We start from the raw sequence: 23,175 nt of genomic DNA on the forward strand, positions 1-23,175 counted from the left end.
AAGAAAAACTATACTCAAGCGTTAAAAGCTATTAGAAATCATGGAACTTCTCTAAAAGATGTTGCCAAACATTACAATATTAATATGTCTACTTCGGGCCAATTAAAAGGAAGACGTTGACTGAAAAGTTGCAATATTAGAGAACACACGGAAATCTCGTGGAATGTGTATGTAAGCTAGTTCAAAGCATAAAAATGAGGTATAGGTCTATCCACATAAAAAAGATTCTAAATACGTTATTGAAGGATTCTGTTTGATTTCTCCCGAAGAGTTATCCGACGTCATATTCGACTTTCTCAAAAACAAATAACGAGCGGTGGAAATTCTACAGAGCAGAAATGCAATTGCTGTCCTATAATGTAAGAACTAACATTGGAAATGTTGCAGTTATAATGTTGTCGAATCATTTCAACAAACATAACTGAAAAGAAGAAAATTCAAGTGAAAAGAATAACATTTTCTTTGTTTACATGTTACTTATGTTATTGCAGTGTTGCTCAGACTCATTTCCCCGAAAATAACATTTTCCGAACTACGAAGCCACGAACTACTACAACCATGCTCTATCCTCCTAAGATAGAAAAGCAGATGGTTAAGCTTGAGTACTGCACACAAAATCGATCAATTTTGATCCCAGAGAGCCACAATTCAAGTTTCGGTGAAATGAAATGAGTGAGTGAGTGAGTGCGAATCATTTCACCGAAACTTGAATTGCGGCTCACCGAGATCGAAACTGTCGGATCCCATGTGCAACACTCAAGCCCAACCACCTCTCCTCCATCTCAGGAATACAACGCACAGTTTTAACAGTTCATGGCTTTACAATTCGAATTTCGGGGAAATGAGTCTGGTCAACACTGTGTTATTGTTCATTGGGAAGCCTTAACAAATGTTAAAGCCAATAGAAATCGTGAATATAACTGTTTGTTTTTGAAATTATTGTTGAAAAGTAAGGAGGCATTTTTCAAAAACTTTTTCTGTATTTTTTTCTTCAATTTTTCATAAAAATTAATTTCAGCATGCTGCTTATAATTGGTGGGAGTCAAGCTAAAAAATATACACGACCTCATTTGTTTCAATTTAATGTCTCTAGAATTTGAAGAATCTCAACTATGCGAATTCCATTACCCACTTGCCCCACGGTACCTTACAGATTTTTCTGCAATTACGAAAAATGCGGTTATAATCGGATTATTTCTTGGAGCATAAACATATTTCAGGAAAATCCATATGAGCATCCATGCGTAGTAACAGCTCAGTTTTCCTCAATCAGGTAGGCTATGGAATGACTGTCACATATTTTCACTCACAATTCGATTTTTAAGCTAAGTATGCTGTTTCGCTCAAGAAAAGTAAAGAAATTCCTTGACTGAAAGGGTCAAGAAATTTCCTACAGAGAGCCCCCTTTGAAGTGACATTTCTTCTCAACTGCGTACTGCGATCAGAAAAAAGTGATTTTCTTGACCATTTCTTGGGAGAAATTTTCCACGCATCGAGATAGGCGATTCCTTTTCTTGTCAGTAGCAAACCGGCCTTTAATGATTCATCAGGTAAGACGCTGCATACAATTTTCCCACAATATCGGACTTATTGTTTTGTGCTAGAACCGCCGCATAAAACTCCCGGTTTTTTCGAAAGTGATAGCGACCTAACAAACTCTACGTCCGCAAAACGATCTTATGCCAACTCAGAATCCATCACAGTCAACTAGCTCCTTATAGAGCAGAGTCCGTTGGGCGATCCAAATTCGACTTATTTCGGATGTTGAATTAGAACCTAGTTGACTAAGTTATTGAGATATTCAGAGCAATTCGATAAATAATGTATAGAGTCGAAAACATATTAATTAGACAACATCCAAAACAGTGCTGAAAAGCACTACTTTTCGATACCGTTGAAAGTAACACAGTGCTTGACTGTTTCTTTCGGTAGGAAAAGTAGGCTGTTACACGCAGCGAACTGGACTATCGAATTTCATACATTTTGCCTTATGAAAGGTGGAACGTTTATTGCAATACGAACGCTTTATGTATCGTTTTAGCATCACACCACATCAAGGCGTCGATAGACGCGTGGTGTACGCTCAGCCCTATCGATCGCAAGGTTCTTGGTTCGATTCCAGGTTGCCGCGAAAACGTTTTTTGTTTTCAAATTCTGGTTCCATAAGGCAAATTTATGAATTTCAATCCGATTTCTTGTGGCGAATTTTCATAAGTGGTTCCTATGTTTATCGATAGTCCATTTGCCTGAGTGTATGTTAATCAATTTGTTGTTAAAAAGTTGGCTGATTTACAACGAAATTAAAAAAAATGGTTTTAGCTTAGTTCCGATATTTTACATACATAATATGGATTGAAAGCTTGCATTTGACATGTTTGTAGTATAAATAGGGCTTCCTATATAATTTTCATTGGCATTTTCTCTTAGGCTTTTACCCTAATGAGTTATATTTTTGTTCAAACTATTACATATATTGTTTCAATTTTATTTAATGTAAAGTATATTTTGTTACATTTTTTGTTTGCTTCAACTAAATACCAGCCGAAGTTAAAAACATGTTTTTCAGAAAAAAAAAACGCGTGAACTGATTAACAACATATTATACATTTCTGTTGTAATCTACTGGTCGGGACCAAAGCCCAATCTCTAATTAAGAGCACAAATCTGGAGGAAAGGTATTAATTTACTCTCGCTCGTGATGATCAATCCATCATGTTCTAGCACAGAACATTTTTGTGTTCTATAAATTTGTACGCTTGAGTATTGGATCTAATGCTATGCTATTTTTTCGAACCGTGGATGGTCATCTACTGCATGATTTTTTTTTTCCTTTTTAGCAACGTCACTGCTGAACACCATGTAGCGATTTATGTTCTCATGAAAAACGAATAAGTTGGTACTGTGCGGCTGCGTTTTCATATGTACTTATCTATCACGTTTCGCTTGGTTCCATGTAACGTAAATTCTGCTGATTGATTTGGAAAACCACTAGGGGCGGCTTATTATTTGAAGAATATGTTTGCTTTGCGATATAATTCTAGGTATCAATTATTTGAATAATTAGAATGTGTTTTAGCTAGAAGCAGAGCTGGGAATGGTAATAGTAGTAGGCTTGAGTTTTTGCGAAAATCACGTGGCCCTTCTAATACAGTAGTTCAAAATTGTGAATCACATCAAGTAGCTTATGTTGGGTACATGAATTTTTGCAATTTCTCATCGTAACAGGCTGTTTTTCATCACGCCAATCTGACAAGGCCTACTTTCCTGCACTGAAGTATGCAGTGCGGGAATAGTTATTACGCAACTGAAACCAGTGCTGTAATGATTCATTACACAACGCTTTTTCATTACGCAACTGTTTTGCGTTGTGTAATATATCATTATACAACCAGTTTTCAGAAATTGTAAAATGATGGTGAATGCATTCCGATATTGTTTCTGATACCCTCAAGTGGTCTTCTACGAAATTGCAAAAAATGTTGTACGTAACTCGTTGCAGAACTCGATATTTACAGCACTCGTCGTAATTATAAATTTACGACTAGTGCTGTAAAAATCATCATTCTGCAACTTGTTCTCGATATTTACAGCACTCGTCGTAATTATAAATTTACGACTAGTGCTGTAAAAATCATCATTCTGCAACTTGTTCCGTAAAGTACTATTTCCAAATCACTAGTACCATTGAAGGCTGTAAATGCGGGAAATAGAACATTTTTCTACAGTAGTTTTGGGTTGCCCTTAGCAACGGGTGTTTTGCTATTTTCAAGGCATTTTGGCTACAGCAGCGATATGCGTGAGTTTTACTGGCTCCGCTGACTGTGATTTGCTACGGTTGCCTACTGTAGTGTAAATTTCAGAACTTTTTCCCACTCTTTCTAGAAGATTCATTCAGACATGATTATGTCTGCATGCTGGAGTCATTTAATTTCTGGTCGATCTACTTATACTCCCGTTTGGACAAATGGAATAATGATGAACTGCACTTTTGGTAAGAAATTCCCAATGAGGTTTTTGTCTTTTATTCAACGTTCTAAATTTGGGAGTGGAGAGCAACCATGGCAGTGCGACAGTTGCTCACATAGTAGTTAAATCCAATTTTTGAACTTGTAGAATTTTAGTACTCGTATTCAGAGGCCATGTAATTAGTCATTTTCAATCTTATCAAACATTCTCTGTATGGATGATCAATGTTAATGGGACCTTTCTTAGCTTACTGGTAAAATCCGCGGCTGAAACAAAACCATGCTAAAAGTGTAAGTGTGTTTGATTCCCTTTAAACCTCTTTATTTTTTTTTATCCGTGTGTCAATGAGGTTCGCTTACGTATTTATTTTCTTACCTTTGATCAGTTTCACTACCTCAAATCGAAAAATGAAAAAAAAATACATTTTCCAAAACATTAAAAAAAGACACCGACACGTTAATGCTTCCAGTGGACGATTTGCCCTTTGAAGGAAGCACCACACTAGACAACGGACTAGCATGCAACGCCCAGTGCACTGTGTTTTATTTTCTCAATTTCATGCGCTTTTTGAATAGCGCCCAAACCGTTGGATTTCAAAATGGCGTCGGACATCGATTTTCGTCATCCCCTCAAAGTGCCCGTTCCGAAAATACCCATATTGCATGGGTTTGCAATGATTTCACTAATCCGGAGGCCGCCATCTTGGATTTCAAAATGGCGCCGGACATCGATTTTCGTCATCCCCTCATCGTGCCCGTTCCGAAAATACCCATATTGCATGGGTTTGCAATGATTTCACTAATCCGGAGGCCGCCATCTTGGATTTCAAAATGGCGCCGGACATCGATTTTCGACATCACTCATCGTGCCCGTTCCGAAAATACCCATATTGCATGGGTTTCCAATGATTTCACTAATCCGGAGGCCGCCATTTTGGATTTCAAAATGGCGTCGGACATCGATTTTCGTCATCCCCTCAAAGTGCCCGTTCCGAAAATACCCATATTGCATGGGTTTCCAATGATTTCACTAATCTGCAGGCCGCCATCTTGGATTTCAAAATGGCGTCGGACATCGGTTTTCGTCATCCCCTCGTCGTGTCCGTTCCGAAAATACCCATATTGCATGGGTTTCCAATGATTTCACTAATCCGGAGGCCGCCATATTGGATTTCTAAATAGCGCCGGACATCGATTTTCGTCATCCCCTCATCGTGCCCGTTCCGAAAATACCCATATTGCATGGGTTTCCAATGATTTCACTAATCCGCAGGCCGCTATCTTGGATTTCAAAATGGCGCCGGACATCGATTTTCGTCATCCCCTCATCGTGCCCGTTCCGAAAATACCCATATTGCATGGGTTTCCAATGATTTCACTAATCCGGAGGCCGCCATCTTGGATTTCAAAATGGCGTCGGACATCGATTTTCGTCATCCCCTCAAAGTGCCCGTTCCGAAAATACCCATATTGCATGGGTTTCCAATGATTTCACTAATCCGGAGGCCGCCATCTTGGATTTCAAAATGGCGCCGGACATCGATTTTCGTCATCCCCTCATCGTGCCCGTTCCAAAAATACCCATATTGCATGGGTTTCCAATGATTTCACTAATCCGGAGGCCGCCATTTTGGATTTCAAAATGGCGTCGGACATCGATTTTCGTCATTCCCTCGTCGCGTCCGTTCCGAAAATACCCATATTGCATGGGTTTTCAATGATTTCACTAATCCGCAGGCCGCCATCTTGGATTTCAAAATGGCGTCGGACATCGATTTTCGTCATCCCCTCATCGTGCCCGTTCCGAAAATACCCATATTGCATGGGTTTCCAATGATTTCACTAATCCGGAGGCCGCCATCTTGGATTTCAAAATGGCGCCGGACATCGATTTTCGACATCACTCATCGTGCCCGTTCCGAAAATACCCATATTGCATGGGTTTCCAATGATTTCACTAATCCGGAGGCCGCCATTTTGGATTTCAAAATGGCGTCGGACATCGATTTTCGTCATCCCCTCAAAGTGCCCGTTCCGAAAATACCCATATTGCATGGGTTTCCAATGATTTCACTAATCTGCAGGCCGCCATCTTGGATTTCAAAATGGCGTCGGACATCGGTTTTCGTCATCCCCTCGTCGTGTCCGTTCCGAAAATACCCATATTGCATGGGTTTCCAATGATTTCACTAATCCGGAGGCCGCCATATTGGATTTCTAAATAGCGCCGGACATCGATTTTCGTCATCCCCTCATCGTGCCCGTTCCGAAAATACCCATATTGCATGGGTTTCCAATGATTTCACTAATCCGGAGGCCGCCATCTTGGATTTCAAAATGGCGTCGGACATAGATTTTCGTCATCCCCTCAAAGTGCCCGTTCCGAAAATACCCATATTGCATGGGTTTCCAATGATTTCACTAATCCGCAGGCCGCTATCTTGGATTTCAAAATGGCGCCGGACATCGATTTTCGTCATCCCCTCATCGTGCCCGTTCCGAAAATACCCATATTGCATGGGTTTCCAATGATTTCACTAATCCGGAGGCCGCCATCTTGGATTTCAAAATGGCGTCGGACATCGATTTTCGTCATCCCCTCAAAGTGCCCGTTCCGAAAATACCCATATTGCATGGGTTTCCAATGATTTCACTAATCCGGAGGCCGCCATCTTGGATTTCAAAATGGCGCCGGACATCGATTTTCGTCATCCCCTCATCGTGCCCGTTCCAAAAATACCCATATTGCATGGGTTTCCAATGATTTCACTAATCCGGAGGCCGCCATTTTGGATTTCAAAATGGCGTCGGACATCGATTTTCGTCATTCCCTCGTCGCGTCCGTTCCGAAAATACCCATATTGCATGGGTTTTCAATGATTTCACTAATCCGCAGGCCGCCATCTTGGATTTCAAAATGGCGTCGGACATCGATTTTCGTCATCCCCTCATCGTGCCCGTTCCGAAAATACCCATATTGCATGGGTTTCCAATGATTTCACTAATCCGGAGGCCGCCATCTTGGATTTCAAAATGGCGTCGGACATCGATTTTCGTCATCCCCTCATCGTGCCCGTTCCGAAAATACCCATATTGCATGGGTTTCCAATGATTTCACTAATCCGGAGGCCGCCATCTTGGATTTCAAAATGGCGTCGGACATCGATTTTCGTCATTCCCTCGTCGCGTCCGTTCCGAAAATACCCATATTGCATGGGTTTTCAATGATTTCACTAATCCGCAGGCCGCCATCTTGGATTTCAAAATGGCGTCGGACATCGATTTTCGTCATCCCCTCATCGTGCCCGTTCCGAAAATACCCATATTGCATGGGTTTCCAATGATTTCACTAATCCGGAGGCCGCCATCTTGGATTTCAAAATGGCGTCGGACATCGATTTTCGTCATCCCCTCATCGTGCCCGTTCCGAAAATACCCATATTGCATGGGTTTCCAATGATTTCACTAATCCAGAGGCCGCCATCTTGGATTTCAAAATGGCGTCGGACATCGGTTTTCGTCATCCCCTCGTCGTGCCCGTTCCGAAAATACCCATATTGCATGGGTTTCCAATGATTTCACTAATCCGGAGGCCGCTATCTTGGATTTCAAAATGGCGTCGGACATAGATTTTCGTCATCCCCTCAAAGTGCCCGTTCCGAAAATACCCATATTGCATGGGTTTCCAATGATTTCACTAATCTGCAGGCCGCCATCTTGGATTTCAAAATGGCGTCGGACATCGATTTTCGTCATCCCCTCAAAGTGCCCGTTCCTAAAATACCCATATTGCATGGGTTTCCAATGATTTCACTAATCCGCAGGCCGCTATCTTGGATTTCAAAATGGCGTCGGACATCGATTTTCGTCATCCCCTCATCGTGCCCGTTCCGAAAATACCCATATTGCATGGGTTTCCAATGATTTCACTAATCCGGAGGCCGCCATCTTGGATTTCAAAATGGCGTCGGACATCGATTTTCGTCATCCCCTCAAAGTGCCCGTTCCGAAAATACCCATATTGCATGGGTTTCCAATGATTTCACTAATCCGGAGGCCGCCATCTTGGATTTCAAAATGGCGCCGGACATCGATTTTCGTCATCCCCTCATCGTGCCCGTTCCAAAAATACCCATATTGCATGGGTTACCAATGATTTCACTAATCCGGAGGCCGCCATCTTGGATTTCAAAATGGCGTCGGACATCGATTTTCGTCATTCACTCGTCGCGTCCGTTCCGAAAATACCCATATTGCATGGGTTTTCAATGATTTCACTAATCCGCAGGCCGCCATCTTGGATTTCAAAATGGCGTCGGACATCGATTTTCGTCATCCCCTCATCGTGCCCGTTCCGAAAATACCCATATTGCATGGGTTTCCAATGATTTCACTAATCCGGAGGCCGCCATCTTGGATTTCAAAATGGCGTCGGACATCGATTTTCGTCATTCCCTCGTCGCGTCCGTTCCGAAAATACCCATATTGCATGGGTTTTCAATGATTTCACTAATCCGCAGGCCGCCATCTTGGATTTCAAAATGGCGTCGGACATCGATTTTCGTCATCCCCTCATCGTGCCCGTTCCGAAAATACCCATATTGCATGGGTTTCCAATGATTTCACTAATCCGGAGGCCGCCATCTTGGATTTTAAAATGGCGTCGGACATCGATTTTCGTCATCCCCTCATCGTGCCCGTTCCGAAAATACCCATATTGCATGGGTTTCCAATGATTTCACTAATCCAGAGGCCGCCATCTTGGATTTCAAAATGGCGTCGGACATCGGTTTTCGTCATCCCCTCGTCGTGCCCGTTCCGAAAATACCCATATTGCATGGGTTTCCAATGATTTCACTAATCCGGAGGCCGCCATCTTGGATTTCAAAATGGCGTCGGACATAGATTTTCGTCATCCCCTCAAAGTGCCCGTTCCGAAAATACCCATATTGCATGGGTTTCCAATGATTTCACTAATCTGCAGGCCGCCATCTTGGATTTCAAAATGGCGTCGGACATCGATTTTCGTCATCCCCTCAAAGTGCCCGTTCCTAAAATACCCATATTGCATGGGTTTCCAATGATTTCACTAATCCGGAGGCCGCCATATTGGATTTCTAAATAGCGCCGGACATCGATTTTCGTCATCCCCTCATCGTGCCCGTTCCGAAAATACCCATATTGCATGGGTTTCCAATGATTTCACTAATCCGGAGGCCGCCATCTTGGATTTCAAAATGGCGTCGGACATCGATTTTCGTCATCCCCTCAAAGTGCCCGTTCCTAAAATACCCATATTGCATGGGTTTCCAATGATTTCACTAATCCGCAGGCCGCTATCTTGGATTTCAAAATGGCGTCGGACATCGATTTTCGTCATCTTCTCGTCGCTCGTTCCGAAAATACCCATATTGCATTGGTTTCCGATGATTTTACTTATCCGGAGGCCGCCATCTTGGATTTCAAAATGGCGCCGGACATCGATTTTCGTCATCCCCTCATCGTGCCCGTTCCGAAAATACCCATATTGCATGGGTTTCCAATGATTTCACTAATCCGGAGGCCGCCATCTTGGATTTCAAAATGGCGCCGGACATCGATTTTCGTCATCCCCTCATCGTGCCCGTTCCAAAAATACCCATATTGCATGGGTTTCCAATGATTTCACTAATCCGGAGGCCGCCATCTTGGATTTTAAAATGGCGTCGGACATCGATTTTCGTCATCCCCTCATCGTGCCCGTTCCGAAAATACCCATATTGCATGGGTTTCCAATGATTTCACTAATCCAGAGGCCGCCATCTTGGATTTCAAAATGGCGTCGGACATCGGTTTTCGTCATCCCCTCAAAGTGCCCGTTCCTAAAATACCCATATTGCATGGGTTTCCAATGATTTCACTAATCCGGAGGCCGCCATCTTGGATTTTAAAATGGCGTCGGACATCGATTTTCGTCATCCCCTCATCGTGCCCGTTCCGAAAATACCCATATTGCATGGGTTTCCAATGATTTCACTAATCCGGAGGCCGCCATCTTGGATTTCAAAATGGCGTCGGACATCGATTTTCGTCATCCCCTCAAAGTGCCCGTTCCTAAAATACCCATATTGCATGGGTTTCCAATGATTTCACTAATCCGGAGGCCGCCATATTGGATTTCTAAATAGCGCCGGACATCGATTTTCGTCATCCCCTCATCGTGCCCGTTCCGAAAATACCCATATTATATATCCGGAGGCCGCTATCTTGGATTTCAAAATGGCGTCGGACATCGATTTTCGTCATCCCCTCAAAGTGCCCGTTCCGAAAATACCCATATTGCATGGGTTTCCAATGATTTCACTAATCCGGAGGCCGCCATCTTGGATTTCAAAATGGCGCCGGACATCGATTTTCGTCATCCCCTCATCGTGCCCGTTCCAAAAATACCCATATTGCATGGGTTTCCAATGATTTCACTAATCCGGAGGCCGCCATCTTGGATTTTAAAATGGCGTCGGACATCGATTTTCGTCATCCCCTCATCGTGCCCGTTCCGAAAATACCCATATTGCATGGGTTTCCAATGATTTCACTAATCCAGAGGCCGCCATCTTGGATTTCAAAATGGCGTCGGACATCGGTTTTCGTCATCCCCTCAAAGTGCCCGTTCCTAAAATACCCATATTGCATGGGTTTCCAATGATTTCACTAATCCGGAGGCCGCCATCTTGGATTTTAAAATGGCGTCGGACATCGATTTTCGTCATCCCCTCATCGTGCCCGTTCCGAAAATACCCATATTGCATGGGTTTCCAATGATTTCACTAATCCAGAGGCCGCCATCTTGGATTTCAAAATGGCGTCGGACATCGATTTTCGTCATCCCCTCGTCGTGCCCGTTCCGAAAATACCCATATTGCATGGGTTTCCAATGATTTCACTAATCCGGAGGCCGCCATCTTGGATTTCAAAATGGCGTCGGACATCGATTTTCGTCATCCCCTCAAAGTGCCCGTTCCTAAAATACCCATATTGCATGGGTTTCCAATGATTTCACTAATCCGGAGGCCGCCATATTGGATTTCTAAATAGCGCCGGACATCGATTTTCGTCATCCCCTCATCGTGCCCGTTCCGAAAATACCCATATTGCATGGGTTTCCAATGATTTCACTAATCCGGAGGCCGCCATCTTGGATTTCAAAATGGCGTCGGACATCGATTTTCGTCATCCCCTCATCGTGCCCGTTCCGAAAATACCCATATTGCATGGGTTTCCAATGATTTCACTAATCCGGAGGCCGCCATCTTGGATTTCAAAATGGCGTCGGACATCGATTTTCGTCATCCCCTCAAAGTGCCCGTTCCTAAAATACCCATATTGCATGGGTTTCCAATGATTTCACTAATCCGCAGGCCGCTATCTTGGATTTCAAAATGGCGTCGGACATCGATTTTCGTCATCTTCTCGTCGCTCGTTCCGAAAATACCCATATTGCATTGGTTTCCGATGATTTTACTTATCCGGAGGCCGCCATCTTGGATTTCAAAATGGCGCCGGACATCGATTTTCGTCATCCCCTCATCGTGCCCGTTCCGAAAATACCCATATTGCATGGGTTTCCAATGATTTCACTAATCCGGAGGCCGCCATCTTGGATTTCAAAATGGCGTCGGACATCGATTTTCGTCATCCCCTCAAAGTGCCCGTTCCGAAAATACCCATATTGCATGGGTTTCCAATGATTTCACTAATCCGGAGGCCGCCATCTTGGATTTCAAAATGGCGTCGGACATCGATTTTCGTCATCCCCTCAAAGTGCCCGTTCCTAAAATACCCATATTGCATGGGTTTCCAATGATTTCACTAATCCGGAAGCCGCCATCTTGGATTTCAAAATGGCGTCGGACATCGATTTTCGTCATCCCCTCAAAGTGCCCGTTCCTAAAATACCCATATTGCATGGGTTTCCAATGATTTCACTAATCCGGAGGCCGCCATATTGGATTTCTAAATAGCGCCGGACATCGATTTTCGTCATCCCCTCATCGTGCCCGTTCCGAAAATACCCATATTGCATGGGTTTCCAATGATTTCACTAATCCAGAGGCCGCCATCTTGGATTTCAAAATGGCGTCGGACATCGGTTTTCGTCATCCCCTCGTCGTGCCCGTTCCGAAAATACCCATATTGCATGGGTTTCCAATGATTTCACTAATCCGGAGGCCGCCATCTTGGATTTCAAAATGGCGTCGGACATCGATTTTCGTCATCCCCTCAAAGTGCCCGTTCCTAAAATACCCATATTGCATGGGTTTCCAATGATTTCACTAATCCGCAGGCCGCTATCTTGGATTTCAAAATGGCGTCGGACATCGATTTTCGTCATCTTCTCGTCGCTCGTTCCGAAAATACCCATATTGCATTGGTTTCCGATGATTTTACTTATCCGGAGGCCGCCATCTTGGATTTCAAAATGGCGCCGGACATCGATTTTCGTCATCCCCTCATCGTGCCCGTTCCGAAAATACCCATATTGCATGGGTTTCCAATGATTTCACTAATCCGGAGGCCGCCATCTTGGATTTCAAAATGGCGTCGGACATCGATTTTCGTCATCCCCTCAAAGTGCCCGTTCCGAAAATACCCATATTGCATGGGTTTCCAATGATTTCACTAATCCGGAGGCCGCCATCTTGGATTTCAAAATGGCGCCGGACATCGATTTTCGTCATCCCCTCATCGTGCCCGTTCCAAAAATACCCATATTGCATGGGTTTTCAATGATTTCACTAATCCGCAGGCCGCCATCTTGGATTTCAAAATGGCGTCGGACATCGATTTTCGTCATCCCCTCATCGTGCCCGTTCCGAAAATACCCATATTGCATGGGTTTCCAATGATTTCACTAATCCGGAGGCCGCCATCTTGGATTTTAAAATGGCGTCGGACATCGATTTTCGTCATCCCCTCATCGTGCCCGTTCCGAAAATACCCATATTGCATGGGTTTCCAATGATTTCACTAATCCAGAGGCCGCCATCTTGGATTTCAAAATGGCGTCGGACATCGGTTTTCGTCATCCCCTCGTCGTGCCCGTTCCGAAAATACCCATATTGCATGGGTTTCCAATGATTTCACTAATCCGGAGGCCGCCATCTTGGATTTCAAAATGGCGTCGGACATCGATTTTCGTCATCCCCTCAAAGTGCCCGTTCCTAAAATACCCATATTGCATGGGTTTCCAATGATTTCACTAATCCGGAGGCCGCCATATTGGATTTCTAAATAGCGCCGGACATCGATTTTCGTCATCCCCTCATCGTGCCCGTTCCGAAAATACCCATATTGCATGGGTTTCCAATGATTTCACTAATCCGGAGGCCGCCATCTTGGATTTCAAAATGGCGTCGGACATCGATTTTCGTCATCCCCTCATCGTGCCCGTTCCGAAAATACCCATATTGCATGGGTTTCCAATGATTTCACTAATCCGGAGGCCGCCATCTTGGATTTCAAAATGGCGTCGGACATCGATTTTCGTCATCCCCTCAAAGTGCCCGTTCCGAAAATACCCATATTGCATGGGTTTCCAATGATTTCACTAATCCGGAGGCCGCCATCTTGGATTTCAAAATGGCGTCGGACATCGATTTTCGTCATCCCCTCATCGTGCCCGTTCCAAAAATACCCATATTGCATGGGTTTCCAATGATTTCACTAATCCGGAGGTCGCCATCTTGGATTTCAAAATGGCGTTGGACATCGGTTTTCGTCATCCCCTCGTCGTGTCCGTTCCAAAAATAGCCATATTGCATGGGTTTCCAATGATTTCACTAATTCGCAGGCCGCCATCTTGGATTTCAAAATGGCGTCGGACATCGATTTTCGTCATCCCCTCGTCGTGCCCGTTCCAAAAATACCCATTAGAGTGGTTCAAAAAATCGGTTTTGCTCCACACCGTTCATTCGATTCTAGATCGAATTCTGAGTGTCTCCTCAAAATTTGAGCTCATTTGGATGAAAACTGAGACTGCACAAGCCCTTTGAAGTTTATATGGGAATTACTATGAGAAAAGCAACCAATTCATTCAATCGGTCATAGTGTTTGCCCATGTGCTCTTGAGGATTAGAACTACGTTGATACTGTGAGATACATTCGTCAGCTACATATTTGCCGAAGACCGTTTTTAAATCGGACGCCTCAGTAATTAGTTATTGATTTATATCCAGTCACAAATTCTTCAGCAGTGCTCATTTAACTTCTGAACAGGCAACATTGCTGCACCTGGCGCGAAAGATAGCACGCACAAATCATGGCTACTATGTTTTACTGCATATATCCAGTGATGCCTGCAGAACAGCCCAATAATTATAGCCAAAGTTTTACAACTCATTCAAAAATCAATAACTAATTACCAGGACGTCCGATTTAAAAACGGTATTCGGCAAAGTTGTAGCTGATGAATGTATCTCACAGTATCAACATAGTTTCAGTCCCAAAGAGCACATATGCAAACACTATGAACAATTGAATGAATTGCTTGGTTTTCCCATAGTAATTCCCATATAAACTTTAAAGGACTTGTGCAGTCTCAGTTTTCATCCAAATGAGCTCAAATTTTGGGACCACACTCAGAATTTGATCTTGAATCGAATGAGCGGTGTGGAGCAAAAACGATTTTTTGAACCACTCTAATACCCATATTGCATGGGTTTCCAATGATTTCAGTAATCCGGAGGCCGCCATCTTGGATTTCAAAATGGCGTCGGACATCGATTTTCGTCATCCCCTCGTCGTGCCCGTTCCGAAAATACCCATATTGCATGGGTTTCCAATGATTTCACTAATCCGGAGGCCGCCATCTTGGATTTCAAAATGGCGTCGGACATCGATTTTCGTCATTCCCTCGTCGCGTCCGTTCCGAAAATACCCATATTGCATGGGTTTTCAATGATTTCACTAATCCGCAGGCCGCCATCTTGGATTTCAAAATGGCGTCGGACATCGATTTTCGTCATCCCCTCGTCGTGCCCGTTCCGAAAATACCCATATTGCATGGGTTTCCAATGATTTCACTAATCCGGAGGCCGCCATCTTGGATTTCAAAATGGCGTCGGACATCGATTTTCGTCATCCCCTCAAAGTAAATATGGAATTTAGTTAATTTTCTATGCCCATAGTCCAACAATTTTTATTCTATAATATTATCAATTGATAGAGATAGAACCTCTATCATTATTAATTGAGAGATGTTTTACTGATAGTATCATGATGAGAAATTTTTGGGATAGGGATACTATCTCTCTATCCTCTATCTCTGATAGAAACCGTTCTCTCAGTGATACTATCAGAGATAGACAAGAAGTGATAGTATCATCTGGCTGAACTGATAGTATCAGTTGTCTATCAGATAGATGATAGTATCATCGTCTATCTGATAATTTTGATGCCTGCTCATAAAGCTTGCTAATCCTTTGGTTATGAACAAAAAGGGAATATGCTTAGACTGGCACAAAATATTTGAGTGTTACAGTTTTACTGGCTCCGCTGACTGTGATTTGCTACGCTTGCCTACTGTAGTGTAAATTTCAGAACTTTTCCCCACTCTGGCTAGAAGATTCATTCAGACATGATTATGTCTGCATGTTGGAGTCATTTAATTTCTGGTCGATCTACTTATACACCCGTTTGGACAAATGGAATAATGATGAACTGCACTTTTGGTAAGAAATTCCCAATGAGGTTTTGTCCCCTCCCCTTGGTTATGCGACCTTGCCGCAATGGGAGGGCATAATCCATTAGCCCATATGATGGAAACCAAAGGCGTAACCTGTAGTGGTGGTATCACATTTTGGCATTTTTTGCTTAAAGCCGCGTCATAATTCATATGGCATAGACGCAATAATATCTCGGATGTGATCCAACGGACATTCTGCGTCATTGATAGAATTGATGCCCATTTCAAATAATTAATCTATTCGAAGTGGACATTAATACTATTGGTGACGTTCAGTTTGCCTTTTGCTAACCAGAATGATCCGTAGCCACTCTTACTATTAGCTAGCTAGATACATCGTTATCATATACGACGTAGGGAATACTTAGGAACTCTTAGAAAAATGACTAGTAGATTCACTGAGTAGAAATAAGTGGCGACAATCTTATTTTAATATGGTTTTTACATTGCCATAATAAGAAATACCTCTTTTGTAACAGCGGTATAAATAATCTAATTCCAGCTTCATTTTCGCAAAATTCACAAGTAGAAAGTAGGCGTTGTGAAGCATTGCATTTGCCACCGAAAAGTGAATCTTGTAGGAGACTGTAATAGAAGCCTAAGGTAACTTTACTCTTCAATAATCACTATAAAAATGACTATGGAAAGTAAGACGCTGAGATCGATCATTAGGGTACACTTGCTAGTTTCGAAAAATTGTTGAACAGACAAGGAAAGCGACTTTTTTCTTTAAGGATATATGAACGTAATGACCAATAAATACTTTTAACAACAAAAAATGAAATTAACTAGAATTACTACTAAACAGCCTAATTTTGTTAGGACTTGACGACACTTGACTTTTAAGACTCTAATCTTACGTAAAAGACAATAGTAATCAGAATAGCACTTGAATGACAAATTATTTAAAACCATTTCGACTAGACAGTATTAGTAATGCACTACTATTTCAAACAAATTCTAATGGAGCTGCTGATTTTCATAATGCTTCCTTTTCTCAGAAGCAAGGGAATATGGGTACTTTTCAAAAACTACCACGTCACAATACTAATAAAAAACAGTGTTCATGTGGGCGCCATTGCCTAGTCCGTCTGAGTATTGGGTCCTGGTAGAGGGGAAACTTGGCAAAAGCCAGACCGAGGGTTCAGCCTTGACAAGTTAAGCTGTCAGGCAGCTCCAACTAAATACCATACAAAAAAAAAAAAAAAAAAAAAAAAAAAAAAAAAAAAAAAAAAAAAAAAAAAAAAAAAAATAATAATCCAATGAGGTTTTTGTCTTTTATTCAACGTTCTAAATTTGGGAGTGGAGAGCAACCATGGCAGTGCGACAGTTGCTCACATAGTAGTTAAATCCAATTTTTGAACTTGTAGAATTTTAGTACTCGTATTCAGAGGCCATGTAATTAGTCATTTTCAATCTTATCAAACATTCTCTGTATGGATGATCAATGTTAATGGGACCTTTCTTAGCTTACTGGTAAAATCCGCGGCTGAAACAAAACCATGCTAAAAGTGTAAGTGTGTTTGATTCCCTTTAAACCTCTTTATTTTTTTTTATCCGTGTGTCAATGAGGTTCGCTTACGTATTTATTTTCTTACCTTTGATCAGTTTCACTACCTCAAATCGAAAAATGAAAAAAAAAATACATTTTCCAAAACATTAAAAAAAGACACCGACACGTTAATGCTTCCAGTGGACGATTTGCCCTTTGAAGGAAGCACCACACTAGACAACGGACTAGCATGCAACGCCCAGTGCACTGTGTTTTATTTTCTCAATTTCATGCGCTTTTTGAATAGCACCCAAACCGTTGATTTTAGCGATATAGTTTGTTCGGAGAAGTTTCTTGGTATATTAAAGCGCAACTTTTGACGAAAAAAGTTTTGTGATAAATCCACCTAGCAGTGAGATAGAAAAACTATTTTTTCAAAACATTTAGATAGACATATGGTGTCTTCGGCAAAGTTGTAGAATTGGCAATTTGAAACAACTTTGTCGAAGACACGATTTTTCTATCTCATACTTTTTGAGATATATGCCGTTGTATGTGAATGACCCCTAAAAATCATATTTTATATCATAACTTTTTTCCAAGATTTTTAACTTTTTTTGTGTTTTCTACAAAGTTGTTTGTCATAGAAAACCCCGTGTTTTTGCTGAACATATCATCACCCTATCTTCTGAAGTAACAAAGTTATTCATGAATTACTCTTTTTTCAAGGGGTGGTTTAGGCCTCTATAACGGCGCAAAATGGCGCAGACAACTCTTATAAATCATGAAAGTACCATATCTCCCCTTTCGGCAGTTGATAAAAACTTTTGTCTATAAGCGTCTTTGCATTTTTTGCTATCAAACAAATAAGCCTTATTAAAAAGAATTCGACTGATAATTATTTTACTTTAAGAGATAGAGAGGAACAATGTTCAGCAAAAACACGCGTTTTAAGATGTTTAACAACTTTGTACAAGACATGAAAAATGTTAACTTTGTGGAAAACACAAAAAATGGTAAAAAATTTGGAAAAAAGTTATGATATAAAATATGGTTTTTAGGGGTCATTCACATACAACGGCATATATCTCAAAAAGTATAAGGGGTAGAAAAATCGTGTCTTCGACAAAGTTGTTTCAAATTGCCAATTCTACAACATTGCCGAAGACACCATATGTCTATCTAAATGTTTTGAAAAAATAGTTTTTCTATCTCACTGCTAGGTGGATTTATCACAAAACTTTTTTCGTCAAAAGTTGCGCTTTAATATATCAAGAAACTTCTCCGAACAAACTATATCGCTAAAATCAACGGTTTGGGCGCTATTCAAAAAGCGCATGAAATCGACAAAATAAAACACAGTGCAGTGGCACAGTCGAAATACTTTCCTGACTGATGCGGTTAAATGCTCGATAACACTAACCGCACGGCCACGAAGCCCAACTTTATGTCACAAAATGCAATATTAAGTTGTTAACTTCAAGGACTAGTACTTGTTTGAGTAATGTAAAACTCGCAATGTTTGCATTTTCAAATCCTTAAAAAAGAAAAAACTGATCAGTGTTACCCGGATTACGATAAACAAAATTGAAAATGTTGGACATTGTTTTATTCCTATTTTTACAACTGATTTAGTTACTCAGCTTTAGATGAATGCAAACTTACCTCAAAAAATTCAACAGATTGCCTTCACTGCAGTATTCTGTCAGCAGCATCATTTCATTAACATTCTGAGTATAGTGGCCAATTATGCAAACGATGTTGGGATGCACTCCTACCGATTTCATTACCTCTATTTCCCGCCTGAACTCTTTGACATCTTCTAGGCTGGGACATTCTGTGAACCAAATCAAGCATTGTAATTAATTTGGCGGTTGGTTGCGCTCAGTAACACACAGCTGTTGGACTTTTTACTGTGACGGACAAAACTTCAGGACCACCTTTTTCATTTTTTTCATAATCGTTAAATTTCTATATATTTTTAGTAAATTTACACCCTGACTTTGCGTCTTTAACTTCTTTTAACTATCCATTATTACGAGCAACACATTTCCCAAATGATGTTTTTGTCATGCTTTTTTCAAGCTTTTTACGTTCCTGTTAGAAAAACCTCACTTTTCGTTCACAGCATCAGCGTGGTGATTCTGACGATGTAAATTCGAGGACGACTGGAAGGTTAGTTTTTTTTGCTTTTGTCATGTTTTGCAAATGCGTTATTCGTAAAATTGAACAGTAAAATAAAATTATAAACGCAAAATCACATCTGTTATATTCCAAAAATAAACGAAATTTAACGAATATGTTTTTGTTTAGTGAGATGGTCTTAAACTTTTGTCCATCACTGTAAGTATTACCCTTTAACATCTTGACGGCCACCTCAGTGTACGTTCCCACCGGATGCAGCAATATTCCTTTCCGAACCCTTCCGAAGGCTCCTTCTCCCACCAAGTCCAGCAGCCTGATTTGATCGACGCTAATTTCCATTTCATCATTAATGGGTGCTATCAGATCGCTAGGGAAAGTGGCGGGATGCACGATTTCTTGAATGTTCTTCACCTTGATTTCAAACCCGGTACTTGGGTCAATGGGTGCTTTCTGTTCCAGTTCCTGTGGTTATATGATATCAGGCGGTAAGATTGCAAATTGTCTGACATTAAAACTATTGACTTTGGATTTACCTTGAAGTATTCGCATCTTTGTTCGTACCGTTTCACCTTGGCTCTACGTTTGCAAATGATGGAGATGAATATTTTCATCAATCCTAGCGTCAGAACCGGAGTTAGGATGATAACGGCCAGCCTTCCTCCATGCCAGTGGTCTGTAAAATAATTGCAATTAGGATTCGTTTTATCGTATAACATTACAAAGAAAGGTGAATGATTCACAGAATGAAGTTTTTTTTACGGCCATGTGAATTGCTATGATACACTACAACTGATTTGAATAAGACCTAGCATAGTGCTATAAGCAATCATAAAGCTAAGTTGAACGTTCTTTTATCCACGGCCTATACATTTTCACATGAATTTGGCTTGTCGTTATTACTGAGTATTTTATAAATAAGTATTACTAAGAGTTATTACTATGTATTTTATTGCTAATTGAAAGATGAAATGCACATCGAAACCACCATATTAGGAATGGCGTTGCCACATATCTAGGTGCAATAGCCGGCTGCATTACGCATAGACCAGAGTCTATGAATGGAGAGTTGCGCGAAGAGACTTCTTTGAATGGTTGTTCTTCTTCGTCTTCGAAAACAGCCCCTATCTGTTTTGCTGGTCTGCTCGATAGGTAGACGGTTAAACAGTTTGATAAGTAGATTTGGTTTCACTCTTCGCGCAACTCTCCATTCATAGACTCTGGCATAGACCATACAATGTGAAACTGAACAATGGTGAAGTATTTGAGTAAAAGCTCTAAACCAGGGCTGCCTAACGTACGACCCGCGGTCCGCATCCGACCCGTGGCTCTATTTTGTACGGCTCGCTAAAAGTTTGGAGTCTCATCCCATATCTGGTCCATTGATTAGTTTTTTTTTAATATAAACTAACAAAGATGGAAAAAAATCGCCTCTAGCGACCAACAATATAGAATTTGAATGGTCTAAGAGGGCCGTCGCGCTTGCAGAAGCATGATTTGAACAGCTCACTGCGTGCGAATAGTAAGGATATATAGAGCATCCGATGCACTGTTTGTCGCGGGACAAACCGTTTGTCGGATGTTGTAACATGTTGCGATTAACATGAATTAGAACGCGTTTACGGCATAATTTTTCACCCAAACCATGCCCGATTGACTTTCGGATCATAAATGGCATACCAGAAGGCAGGTCGCAGAATAAAAGTTTAAAAATCCTCCAAAATGTATGACTTTGGTTCGCAAACAATTGATCACACACATGCAGGGTGATTCATTTTTCGCGGAGCGGAGTTTGTTGTTAGGACTTGACAACTAATGGTGTATCGTTGATGCTATGCTCACATGATAAAGAACAATCGCGATGCATCATCTATTTGTCATGATAACTAGATTTCCATCCTTGTAAACTCAAGCTTAAATTATATTCGAATTTTGACTTTTTTGAGTTAAGAATGGTCAGTAGATGGATTTTGAACATTTTTCTTCCTGAATTTGAATAACCGTTAGAACTGTTCCTCATAATAATTTAGCTTGAAAAGACCGTTATTAAGTTTATCATGTAAAAGCCCATTTTGCACAACTTGATACAAAAACTGAAGCAAAATAAATTTTCATCTTATTTCAGAGAGCGAACAAAGGCGCTTAAACCAAGGCTCTAGAGCCAGGACATGAGGAGAAATTTGCAATTTGATATTGCAATATACAATATGAATGGTTTTGCAGTTTTGAACGTATTTAAGAAAAGGGGAGTTGAAAAGTGGTTTTTAGTGTATGCTGATCAACAAATTTATTTTCTTTTAAGGACCCTTACTCCTAGGAATAATTTCTGGCTACGCCACCGCATCATATAAATAAAACAATGAAAAAAGATAATATTTAAGTTATTTTATCGAAGATTTCAATTTTTTTAGTGATTCGACTATCCGGAGGATTCGATTATCCGTAGTGAAAAAAACGATACTCCTGATAATCGAGTCCGACCTGTATTTGTAAGTGATTTTACTGTCCCACAAAAAAAAACATATGTCGTACAGTGATGAATCAAAATCCAGACGGCACCAATATCCGGACACTGTCAATATTTATTATTTCAACAATGAAAATCTACAATTATCTGGTAATATTTTCACGTATTCAAGAATTTAATGTAATTGCACTATGTAACAATAATTTGCAATCTAGTAAGCTTTGCCAAAATATATTTAAAAAAAAAGCAAATTCGCAGCTTCAGTTAGGCACTTTTCCTGTCCAGCTTAGTGAGCCAGTGGTTATATAGCCGGACATAATGTGATATCGTCATAAATCTGCCGTATAAACGAATATTTGTGAAGCATATTCGTAGAAAAAATAAAGTTAAAGTTAAAAACCAATGTAATCAGTGATAAGGCAATAATCATGCACATAAAAACTGATAAAAACATAAGTATTTCAGTCGCGCTGCAACATAGATGACGCTTCGAACCGCGGGTAGGAAATGCAGGTAAAAAAATCAAATTGCTTCCAAAGTTGTGCTTTTCATTTCATTTATTTAGTTAACATCTACACAGATAACACTGAATCAACAATTTTTACGCCACAATACTCGGTTCGTGGCCGCATCTCTCCATCCTCGGTTCTGCCCCACGCTCGCCAAATCGATACGCACTTGATCCGCCCACCTAGCTCGCTGCGCTCCACGCCTTCTTGTACCAACCGGATCCGAAGCGAATACCATCTTTGCAGGGTTGCTGTCCGGCATTCTTGCAACATGCCCTGCCCATCGTATCCTTCCAGCTTTGGCCACCTTCTGGATACTGGGTTCGCCGTAGAGTTGGGCAAGCTCGTGGTTCATCCTTCGCCGCCACACACCGTTCTCCTGCACACCGCCGAAGATCGTCCTAAGCACCCGACGTTCGAAGACTCCAAGTGCTTGCAGGTCCTCCTCGAGCATCGTCCACGTTTCATGCCCGTAGAGGACTACCGGCCTTATGAGCGTTTTGTACATGGTACATTTGGTGCGGGCGTGAATCTTTTTTGACCGCAGCTTCTTCTGAAGGCCATAGTAGGCCCGACTTCCACTGATGATGCGCCTCCGTATTTCCCGACTAACGTTATTGTCAGCCGTCAGCAAGGATCCAAGGTAAACGAACTCGTCGACCACCTCGAACGTATCCCCGTCTATCGTAACACTGCTACCTAGCCGATCCCTGTCGCGCTCGGCCCCACCAGCTAGCATGTACTTTGTCTTGGCCGCATTCACCACCAGTCCAACTTTTGCTGCCTCGCGTTTCAGGCGGGTGTACAGGTCTGCCACCTTTTCAAATGTTCGGCCGACGATGTCCATATCATCCGCGAAGCAAACAAATTGACTGGAT

At 41.6% G+C, this 23,175-nt stretch overlaps 1 protein-coding gene across 7 annotated transcripts in view; it reads right to left on the reverse strand.

Moving 5' to 3' along the window:
* The window catches only part of LOC5574477 (tyrosine-protein kinase receptor torso), a 198,415-nt gene that overhangs the window by 8,930 nt on the left and 166,310 nt on the right, over positions 1-23,175 (reverse strand). For all 7 annotated transcript variants that reach the window (XM_021843939.1, XM_021843940.1, XM_021843938.1 and 4 more), the window contains 3 exons: positions 19,858-19,997; positions 19,534-19,786; positions 18,845-19,016 (listed from right to left, as the gene is read on the reverse strand). In XM_021843939.1, coding sequence (XP_021699631.1) covers positions 18,845-19,016; positions 19,534-19,786; positions 19,858-19,997 — 565 coding nt within the window. The remainder of the gene's footprint in view (positions 1-18,844; positions 19,017-19,533; positions 19,787-19,857; positions 19,998-23,175) is intronic.

The sequence above is a fragment of the Aedes aegypti genome, chromosome 2 (assembly GCF_002204515.2).
Source record: "Aedes aegypti strain LVP_AGWG chromosome 2, AaegL5.0 Primary Assembly, whole genome shotgun sequence".
NCBI lineage: Eukaryota > Metazoa > Arthropoda > Insecta > Diptera > Culicidae > Aedes > Aedes aegypti.